The 12,032-nt window shown below is 31.6% G+C and overlaps 1 protein-coding gene across 1 annotated transcript; it reads left to right on the top strand.

Annotated features, from left to right (window-relative positions):
* Window positions 1-1,832: 1,832 nt before the first annotated feature.
* W97_09020 (uncharacterized protein) lies at window positions 1,833-2,965 on the top strand (the record flags this gene model as incomplete). The annotated part of the gene is made up of 2 exons (XM_007786884.1): window positions 1,833-1,990; window positions 2,047-2,965. 2 exons carry the CDS (start codon window positions 1,833-1,835, stop codon window positions 2,963-2,965), a joined length of 1,077 nt encoding a protein of 358 aa, XP_007785074.1.
* Between the last annotated feature and the right edge of the window lie 9,067 nt (window positions 2,966-12,032).

Genomic DNA, 12,032 nt, shown 5'->3' with positions numbered 1-12,032 from the left:
GCTATATCTAAACTATAATAAAAAATAATTAGTAGGTATCTTATAATATTACATTATAGAAAGACTTAATACTAGGACTTAGTTTATTAGAGTAATATACAAGATATTATATAAAGTTAGACGCTATAGAAAGAAAAATAAAAAGAGAACTCTATAAGTAAATTATATAACGTAGTTATATAAATCTAGAATTACTAAAGATTTAAGTACTAAGAAATACTAAGTCTAAACTATAATAAAACTAAGCTGAAAGCTAGAATAAAAACTAGGCTCTAAGCTAAACTTAAAGCTAAGCTAAAAACTATACTCTAAGCTAAACTAAGAACTAATCTAAAAACTTAACTAAAATATAAGATAAAAAGTAGATTAAATGTAGATTTTAGAATAGATTAAGCTAAAATATTTATAAAAAAGTATTCTAGAAATTAGACTAGATTAAAAACTGAAAAATAGACTAGATAGTAAATTGGAATCAAAATTAGAAGAGTAATTAAGAGGTGAACTAAGAGATAAACTAAAAGAAAACTAAAAATGAAAAGAATCTCCTAAATATAGAATAAAGAATAAAGAGTACTAGAGGGGAATTAAGAAAGAAAATACTCTTAATATCTAGGGAAAAGTAAGATAGAAAGATATAGAGAAAATATATAGTCTTAAAAGTCTAAATATACTAAATGTTCATTTCTAATACTCTAAATCGTTTTAGTATAAAACAGGCACATCTAGTATATATTTTTATATAGCTAAAACTAGCTAGAATTAAGTTATTAATTATCTAATTCTATAATTCTAGTAAGTTTTGATAAAAACATTATATTTTAGTAAGAATACAGGTAGTATAGAAAGACTTTTAGCTAGATACTATATATTTTTGCAACTACTCTCTAATTCTCAGTCGGAACGGCTAGCTAATAAGCTATAGATTAAATATACTAAGTAATTTATAGAAAGTCCGGCTCTATTATAATTTCTAGTATCTTAGAGCCTTTTGAATCAATCTTATAGTAATGCTCTAGTATAATTTAATGGATATAGTTATTTCCAGCTGATATTACTACTAGAATAATTATTGTCTTATTAGAAATACAAGTCTAGATAATGTTTCTAATTAGCTCTATATATACATTTAATTGAGTTTTGTTAGTAGAGTGGATTAATCCGGGCAACTTAATAAGTACCCTAAGCCTTTGCAAGAATTATCTACTTATAAGCGAGAATACTGATAGTTGAGGCCGTCTAGAACTATAAATCTTGATACTAAGAATACTTCGAGCAAATACTCTATTCTCATCTAAGCCTTTAAGATGGCGCAGCGGATAGATAGGTTACTATCGCGGCGCATAATGATCTCGGTGGCGGGGAGCGACGCCTTTCCTAATGTGGCAATTTATGAGTCTTATCCCATACCTGTGCGGAAGTTCAGATGAGTCATTCTGAGATAGAACTCAAAGGCATATAGTTTAATATCCAATCATGCTAGCAGTCACCCTCGCAAGTCCTCGGACCACTAATTATGACTCAACTCGGTCGGCTGTGTCTGCGATGCACTCGGAATTGCCTATCCGTGGAAGCTTCCTAGTCGGGCGCAACAGAATGTCTTCGAGATGCCAGCTTAGGCCACCTATGCACGGACTACTTACACGTCACCGCACCTTTAGGCCATGCAATAGTGGGTTCACCTAAGGTTTAAGTACTCAGGTGGCCTGAGCTGTAGTCTCAATGTCTTTAGAGCTAGTCCATGCGCAGAGTATATAAGAACGAGCAATCAATTCACTATTGTGGTCACGAACATCTTTAATTGATCTTTCTCTTCTCTACTCATCACTAAAGCAATGCTAAGCGCTACGTCCTCCAACCTAGGCACTAACGCCGACAACTATGCCGAGCAATCTCCCTCCCCACTCCCATTAACAACCTACTTGTGCACTTCGTGCCAGATCTCCTTCCAAAATGGGCAGGAGCAGCGCATACACATGAAAGAGCCATGGCAGTATGTTAAAATCGACACGACTATGGTCTAGATCTCGAGAATTGACATCAGAATAGCGTGTACAACCTTAAGCGGCGTATTGCATCGTTACCGCCGATCCCCCTCGATGGATTCGATATACAGATCGAGAGAAAGATTGACATCAGCGAGGCATCTACTAGCAGAAGGAGCAGCAGCAGCAGCAGCAGCGACGAGGAGGTCTCGGACAACGAGGGCGAGCAAAGCGCATCGCCCTTCCAATGTCTGTTCTGCAGCCGGGGCTTCGCAAGCGACGACGCCGGCTTCGCAACGAACCTTGAGCACATGCGTACAGCCCACCGGATGTCCATCCCAGACCCGGAGATGGTGGTAGACATGCAGAGCTTCGTGGGGTACCTGGCCACGGAGGTCCGGGAGTGGCACGAATGCCTCTACTGCGGCGCCACGAAGCCCTCGACCCTGAGCATACAGAGCCACATGAGGGACAAGGGACACTGTCTCTTGAACTTGGATAGGGAACCGGAACTGCTCGACTTCTGGGAGAGCCCGCGATGGGTCGACGGGGACGGCGCCGCCGCGCTGGAGCAGGAACGCCCGACTAACCTATCGACGACGGAGATCCGCTTTGCCTCTGGCAGGGTGATCGGCTCGAGACATGCTGCTCCCGCGACTAGGAAAGCGTCCAGGAAACGGGGTCTCGCGATGAGAGCTTTGCCCCCGGGTTCCGAGAATGCAGAATCGTCGCCACTGGCCGTCGGACCGCAGCTGGCGTCGGGTCGACAACTGGCGCGTCGTGAAGAGATGAGCATACTAGGCGTTTCTGTGCAACAGCGGCAGGCGCTCGTCTTGGCTGAGAAGAAGGCACAGAGGAGCGAGGCGGTGGCTCGCCGGGCGAGGGAATGGGTGTATGCAAAGGGGGCGAATTCGCAGAAGTTTGATCAGGTGGATAATCAGATGAAGTGGGGGAAGCAGAATCACAAATTGCTGCCTAGATAGGTGGTTAATAAACTTTTGTTGGATGGGGTGTATATTTGCATAGGTTATAGATTGCATATATCCATTCTATCACTATTCAATCTGTTACTATTCCTAGATACATGTATAATAACAATAATATAGCACCTATTCGTTAATACTAGAGATGCATATAACTTGTTAAAGAGAGCAGTCTCAATTAGAATATTAATATAATATCTTTATAGCTAAAACCGTTATTCCGAGTGCATACTATTAACCTCTATAGGTAACTAGTTTCCCATGTCATTTATATATATAAGTAAATAATACACTTTTACCGCAAAAGTTTCTAAAACCTCTAAAAACTAGAGAACTTAAAGCCGCTCTAGAAGTATTATAGTATAAATATAAAGAGTACTAAGTATACTTATATTAAGTATACTAGCTACTAAGCTAATATATAATTAAAAACTATATAAAGTCTAGTAAGTAAGTTATTATAGTAACTAGACATTAAAAATATTAGAGATATTAGTAATTGGATTTTCTTTATAGTAAGAAGTAGTAAGATAACTAATATTTATTATATAGCTACTACTAGTAGTATATAACATAAAAATACGATAATAATATTATATAACTAGACTTTAGAGTAACTAGCTAGTTCAGCTTTATACTTTCTAGTTAATTCTAGTTTTATAAAATTATTATCTTAATCGAAAACTATATTTGACTTATAAATACACTAGAGTAAAGCAACTATAGAGTATACTATATATAGTTAATCTAAAAGTAAAGGTACTAGATATTATACTACTATACTAAAGAAATTAGTTTTTTACTACTCCTTAAAGAGATTTAAAATACTACTACTTTAGTAGTATAGAAGATTAAGCTAATATTAGTAAAATAGCTTACTCTATAAATACTATTATATATAAGTATATAAGTTTCAGGTTTTTCTATAAATCTTTTAATAAGTTATTACAATTTATATAAATTAGTAATATGTATTTATTTATAAGCTATTGTTAAGTAAACCAAATTCGTTCTATATATGTATTTAGTAGAACTTATATAGCTTCTACTATATAAGCTATATAATAGTATACTACTTATTAAGTAGATTATATGTATTTTTAATCTTTTATATTTAGAGATAGTAGGAACTTTTATAGTAAAAGTATAGCTACTCTCGATTTTTGCAGCTTTAGTCTATTTCTAAGCCTATAGTACTATTAGAGGATATAGATCCTTAGGGTTAATATAGTAATATAATAATAAGGCATATATGAATAGAATAATATAGTTAGTTTAGTAGGAGACTAAATTCTACTAAGCTCCTATTATATAGAAGCGAGTGCTATATACTCTTACTTAGCCGGTATATTACTAGCGGGAAGTCTAGGTGTAGCCTGAGGCTCTCTTTGTATCTTATAAGTATACACGATTAAATCTTCTAGATTATAGTCTAACTACTTTTATTCTAAGTATAAAGATTTTCCTTCTAAGAATATAGTATCTCTATAATTGCCTTAAGAATAGAAAACTTACCTGATAACTAGTTTCTATAAACTACTAGTTAAGATAATTAGAAGAAGAAGCTTAGATCTATATAATACAAGTAGCTGATAATATTAATAATTCTATACTACTTTTCTTCTAATAGAAATACAAGCGAACTTTTATTAGAGTATTTAGAGTTGTATCTCTAGAAACTTTCGTTTAGATATATCTAGTAAGAAGAATATAGTTAGTATATAGAAAGAGAAGAGATTAGAATTATAGTAGAGAGAATCTAATCTTACTATAACTAGTAAAATCGATTTAATAGAAGCAAGTTACTAGTAATAGAAAGAAAAGATTAAGAATAATAGCTCGTATAAAGAATAGCTTAATATGTAACTAATACTATAAGCATATTTATAAACTAATTGCGCTAAAGTTTTCTAAGTAGTATTATGCTCTCTACTAGTTCGAGGATTTAGTATATAGATATATCAATTGATAATACTATAGAGAGAACTATTAAGTGAAACTACTAAACTCCTTAGTATAGTTATCTTAATTAAGCGAAATATTCCTATTATTTATTATAGTTTAGCCTAGTTTAATAAGAGCTATAACTATATCTATCTTAATTTCGCTCGCTCTAAGAAGCTAAGAGATCGAATAAAATATTAGCTTTAAGATATTACTAATACTTTCCTTCTTCTAATATCTTCTTATACTAGTAGTATATATTGGAAATTTTACTAGAAGGCTATATATACGGTAAATTATAGTATCTCTAGTAGAGCACTTAATAAACTATATCTACTAGTAGTTATAGATAAACTAATAATATACTTAGTTAATATGCTTAGATAGCTAACTACTATCTATAATTAGCTACTGTATCTCCGCCTTAAAGCTCTAAATCTAAGGGATTAGATACTAACTCCCGCAAATCTTAATATAAAACTAGTCGAGCTATATTAAAAACAGTACTAGCTATAGTTATATCTCTATAGAATCTAATAATAGTTCTCGGATTTCTAATACTATAGTTATTATTAGAGATACAGAGCAAATAGAGCGGATTATAGAAATAATTTAGTAAAGTTATAGTATAAGGTGTTGTAAATCGCGCGCTAGAACAAGAATTCGAATATCTCTTGCAATTATAGTATAGTATTAGTGTAAAGTTAGTAGAGTTAATATAGTCTTATATTTTAGTATTAAGATAAGAGATATAAATTCTTAGATACGCTTAGAGCTATAGAAGTAAGATTATCTAAGTAATTAGTATAAAGAGAAACCTTATTTAGAACTAAAATACAAACTTTTTAAATTGACTCTAAGATTATTATATTAAATCTATGCTATTCTCAACTTTAACTTAAGGTTTTAGATTAGATAGAATTTAGGATTTTAGTAAGTATAAACTAATAAATAGTATCTTATAGACTATCTTACTGTATATTCTAGGCTAGATATAAGATATATACTATAGTTATTATATTATCTACTACTAAAGTTAGAAAGATATTGAGTCTCTAGTATATTATATTTACATTTGGAAAAAAAGCTTAAACTAGATAGAGTCTCTATAATACTTATAAATAAGTATATTATAGCGTAATATTTAGTATAATATATAGACTATAGTCTAGTATTAGAACTAGAATATATAAAAGCTACACTCTAGTAGAAATATAATGAAACTATATAGAAATTATATATAAATACAATCTAAGTTACTCTATACTATAAGCGTTATAATAAATTTATAATTTTTTTGTAAGTAATAAACTTAGTTAATCTTCTATAATCTATTCTATAAATTATATAGCTAGAAAAAGATCTCTATTATAAAAAAGAAACTATTTTCTTACTAAGCTTTCTGGAATAAAAATTCCTTAGAAGATAGAATATACTTAGACTCTATTACTATAGTCAGAATTAGAGATAGAAGATGCACTATGCGGATAACAGAAATATTAAGTAGTAAGATTATAGAATAAAGTATAGTAAATTGCATTCTTTAGTTAGAATCAAATATCTCACGCTATTATAGTATAGTACTAGTATAGAGTCTATAAAGTTAGTATAGTTCTATAGTCTAGCACTAAGGCTAGCACCAGAAAACTCTAGATAGACTTAATAGTTCTAAAGTAAATCTATTTTACTAAATACTATAAAGATAAACTCTAGCTAGAACTAGATTAATTAGTTATAATGTTAACTCTAATGCTATTGTATTAACTCTAAGCTACTATATAATACATATTACTTCTCTATATAAGTATGTCTTTCTATCTTTTATTCATCTATAGTTGCACTTATTATATTTTTATAGAATAGTTCTTCTTAGCTATTATTTATACTATGATATAGATAGTAAAGAAGAATTAAGAAAGTTATCTAAAAAGATACTATACTACTAAAGAATATAAAATAGTAGTAAGTATAATGTAAAAGTCAAGCCGCTAGTAGTAAAAGAAATAATAGTAAGTAACTAGTTTAAATACTCTAAAGATTTAATTTAATTCTCTTTCTATTTCCTAGTGGACTAGAATAGAGGAGAATAGGTAAATTATAGTAGTTGACTATAGTATTAAGACTAAAGGGCTTAATACTTCTACTAATACGAAGTAATAGAAACAATTACTTAAGATAAATATCAAGCTACGCTCTTTTATTATTATTCTAAATCTTTCTTTACTCTTAAGATTACTAGCTATTAATACTATTCTTTATAGAACTGTCTAGCTAAATCTAATACTTCTTTTAGTAATATAAAAACGAATAAGCTATTGCTTTTAGATATTACCTTTCTATATATCTAAACTATATCTTTAGTTCTACTGTTAATACTATTACTACTACTATTATAACTATTACTATTACTACTACTACTACTACTAGTATTAGTAGTAGTAGTTGTAGTAGTAGTAGTAGTAGTAGTAGTAGTAGTAGTAGTAGTAGTAGTAGTAGTAGTAGTAATAGTAGTAATAATATAAATCATCTAAAATATAAGCTTCTATATAGATAAAGAATAGAGGCTTTAAGCTCTCCTTAAGCTAAAGGTAATAATAGGTATCTATACTATACAATCTATAAGATAGTAGCTAATATCTATAATAGACGCTAATTTATCTATATATACTAAGAAGTCTCTTATAGAGTGTACTATATCTAATGTAACTAAGTAAATACTTAATAATTATTTATTTACTTATTTATAGGATTAATCTTATCTTATATAGTGATTAGGCTAATATTACTAATATAAACTAGAGTTTTTTGTATTTCTACTAAAGCGTACCTATATATACCTCTTATATAGAGTAGAGAGAGTAACTACTACTAATATAGTCTTTATCTTTTACTAAGTACTACTCTCTTAGCTATTATCTGGTAGTATTTACTATAATAATATATATATAATAGTTAGTACTGCGATTATAGTAAGTAGTATAGTAGCTATAATATTAAAAAGTATATATTAGTATAGTTACTATTCTTATATAGTGCTAACTTAATATAGGTATAGATTATTTAGGCGAGTATAAGATCTATAGTATGCTTATAGTTGCTATTCCGCCTTAGTAAGCTTAACTACTACCTTTTTACTAATTACTTATAGTTAACTATAAGTCTTAGTATCTATATTTATATCTATAAAGCCTTCCACTATTTATAATACTATTATTAAAACTCGTAATAATATAGCTCTTAAATACTTTAAAACTGCACTTATAATAGTTATAGCTATAAATACTACTAATTACTAGTATATTTATATCTATTATATAGGCTTTTACTCCACTTCTCCTCTAAACTATAGCCTTAATTTATAGAACCTCTTATAGTCTCGCTATACTACTACTATATTCTAGTATTAGCTGATAACTATAGATAATAAAGATAATAAGAATTAATATACTTAATAGAATAAATATTTCTACCGTGCATGGTCTTAGCAAAAACTATAACTACCTTTAAGATTTCTATAGCAAAAACGCTTATAATACCATAATAAATAGTATAGATTGAAATCGCAAAACCCGCTACCTAACTTTTTAAGTCTACTCTTATTCTATTAATATGTTCACTTTATAGCCTTCTCTAACTACTAGTGCAAAAGTGTTAGAAATTTAAAATTTCAGTTAAGGCCTAAATCTTACACTAGCTATATACTAGCTTTAAAGGTGAAAAATTATTATTATAGACCTTTTATCCTTACTACTAATATTTCTATCTACTACTATAGCACTATATCTAGACGAATAAACTAGAATAGAGATAATTAGTATTATTAAATAGATACTTACTAATACTACTAAGAGTAATAAGACTAGTTGCAGTAAGAGTAATTATATCTATAGGCTATTTAACTATAGTAGCGCGTATAGACTATTCAATTGCAGTAGTAATACTAGAATAATATCTTTATTATAGAGAACTTATTCCTAGATACTAGTCATTATACTCTCTTTTAATCTTTTAATATTAATATAGGCTTTTAGTAAATAAGAGTAAGCTATATATAGACTTTCTATTCTTCTTCTCTATCTTAGCCTTCTATAAGCTAGCTTTCTTTCTTATACGCTCGTAATTAAGCCGTACTACCTACTATTACCTATACTACTTTTATAGAAGCCTTATTCTTAGATACTAATTCTTATAGCGTTCTATAATCGGTTGACGCCTATACTAATATATAGTAGATATATATTAAGCCTCCTCCTACTATTATATTCTATAGGTACTATGTCTAATAAATCTTTTCTTCTATACCTTCTACCGCTACTTACGCACGCCCTTATATATACCCTATTCTTTCCCCTCTATTCTCTATAGGCTCTAGTAACCACGCTATTCCTTCTAAGCTACTATTCAATATACTATAGTTATAGCGAAATAGTATAAGCTAGTTAGTTATAAAAGATACTAAGGTAATTTTTTATATAGCGTTTTATACTATCCTCTAACTAGTAGGTATATATAATACCTAAGCTAGTTCTAGAAATAGGCTTCTACTATATATAGGATTATATAGAAGCTATCTATAAGCTATATAATAATATTACTAGAGAACTCTTATAATAGGAGATTAATTACTACTTTATACTATAGCGTGCCTTTTATACTTACTAATACTATAGGATTATATACTAGAATAAGAAGAGAAAAAGGAATCTAATAAAAAAGAATCTATAGTTTAGCTACTATATAGATAGTGTACTGTAAGTACCCGTATAAGAGTAATACTTATAGAAGCTATAGCGGTTACTTATAGAGATAGAAGGTGTAAATTAGTAGATATAATATATACTTCTAATATAGGAGTTTTATAAGTATGTTTACTAATATAATAATATCTTTATATTTTGCTTTCTAGACGCGAGTATTAATAAGAAACTCATATAGTAACTATATAGTATCCATGTATTTTATATATAGCTAGCTCTGTTATTATATTAGTATACTATAGACTTCTATATATTAGACTTCTAACTTTATATAGCTATATATCTTTAATAGTAAGAAGGAGTAGCTATAGTAGTATAGCTAGGCATTTTAGAATCTAAATATAGAAAACTTATATATTATTTAGTTTATACTACACGCTACTAATCTATTTATATGTCACGAACCGCGGCAGATGACGCGGAACAAAGGTGATTAGTGCCAAACATCACGTGAGGGACTGATCACTTAGAATGCTAAGAGGTGCCTAATTAGTGTGATTAGTGTGATTAGGAACGGATCACTCTAATTAGGGGGATCACGGTGCGAGGCATCGTAGTATATAGGCCGCACTATTCTCGTTCATTAGAATAGTGTGCTTAACTCAAATAAAAATCCAGCATTCTTTATAACTTAATCTAATCTCACTACGTGATATTAATCCTCACCTTATTAACTATATCTTAGCACTATTCCCTATCTCCTTAATTAGGACCCTAACTATTATAGTAACCCCTATTATCTCGTGATAGCACCTCGTTACACTTTAAGCACCACCTTTATGGAACACCCAAGATTAACACGCCGATATGTCTACTATAGGATCGACCGCCGGGCTATTAAGGGGATAGGCACCGCCGCCACCCCTAGCACCGAAACCAATTAAGGTCAAGGTTCCGGATAAGTATAGTGGAGAGCGTAATAAACTCGATTCGTGGCTACTCTAATATGACCTATATATTTGGCATAACTAGGAACGTTTCTAAGAAGAAAACGAAGTTATGTTCGTTGTCACCTATTTAAGGGGACGAGCATTTAAATAGATCCAGCCTTATCTCAAGGATTTCCTTAAGAATGATGAACGTAACTAGTCCCAGGAAACGATGGAACTATTTACTAACATGCTCTTATTTAAGGTAAAGATACGACGAGTATTCGGAGATATCAACGCGGCACGTACTATAGAAAGAGAACTAATAAACTTAATCTAGAAGGAATTAGTAGCTAATTACGCTACCTAGTTCCAATTAGTAGCGTCAAACACCTTATAGGATGAGACGGCTTTAACCGCGTAGTACTACCGAGGATTAAAAGAGAACGTTAAGGATGACTTAGTTAGAGGCGACCGACTAGATTATTTATAGGAAATAATCTTAATGTCAATTAGGATTAACAATCGACTGTATGAATAAAGGTTAGAAAAGAAAGGCTATAACGCGCTAGTAGTGGTAGGACGCAAGTAGAACCACCCTACTCGGTATAACTAAGACCCGTATAGGCTTAGGCCCATGGAACTAGACGTAACGGAAAGACGTCTGGGACGTTTTCCTAAGAGAAGATTATAGGGGGGACGCGGGACGCCCTTAAGAGGATAAGGACTGTCCTTAGGACAGAAAAAGCCTTTTACTAGAAAGTGCTTTAACTGCGATCGTATAGGACACATCGCCTAAGATTGTCGGCAGCTAAAGAAAACCCAATTATTGGTAAGAACAAATAGCCTAAAGAAGCAAGGCAAGTTAGCTACTACTACGACTCACTATAGAGCCATGTTCTAGACTATATACTATAACGATAGGTATTAGACACACCTAAGCGACAAGAATAGATTAGAATAGTTTCTAAAACCACCACGATTAAAGCAAGCACTATAAGTTACTAAGAAGGAACCGAGCTGGAGAACACCGACACACGAAGAGGAACCACGACCTCTCTCGATTCGGGAAAGAGTTTAAACGGAATCTAGTTACTAGGGTTTACGGATAGAAGGCCTAGTCGTGCCTATCACGGTACTAAGCACACTCTCCGAGGAAGAGGCTATATTGTTAGACAAAGAGTCATTAGAAGGAGAATTCGGCTCTAACATCTCAAACCTAGTCCTAGACAAGGAACTAGAAGAAAGGGTACTAAAATAGAATCCTATTACGGGAGGATACCCACCCGAGGTATAGCATTAGGCCTACTACAACGTATGCGATCTTATAGAAGAATAAGCGGGATAATTAGAGTTTAAAGAGAAACTCTAGAAGATTAAAGTCCGCCTAACCGCATATAAAGTATAGTAGAGATCCGCTATTAGTTTTAGCGAGCTATATAGAGAAGTCTACGACCTTATCTTAGAACGACTAGTCGTAGTCACGGAATGTGTACG

Source organism: Coniosporium apollinis, assembly GCF_000281105.1.
Source record: "Coniosporium apollinis CBS 100218 chromosome Unknown supercont1.74, whole genome shotgun sequence".
NCBI lineage: Eukaryota > Fungi > Ascomycota > Dothideomycetes > Coniosporium > Coniosporium apollinis.
This window is presented reverse-complemented; position numbering and strand designations above follow the sequence as displayed.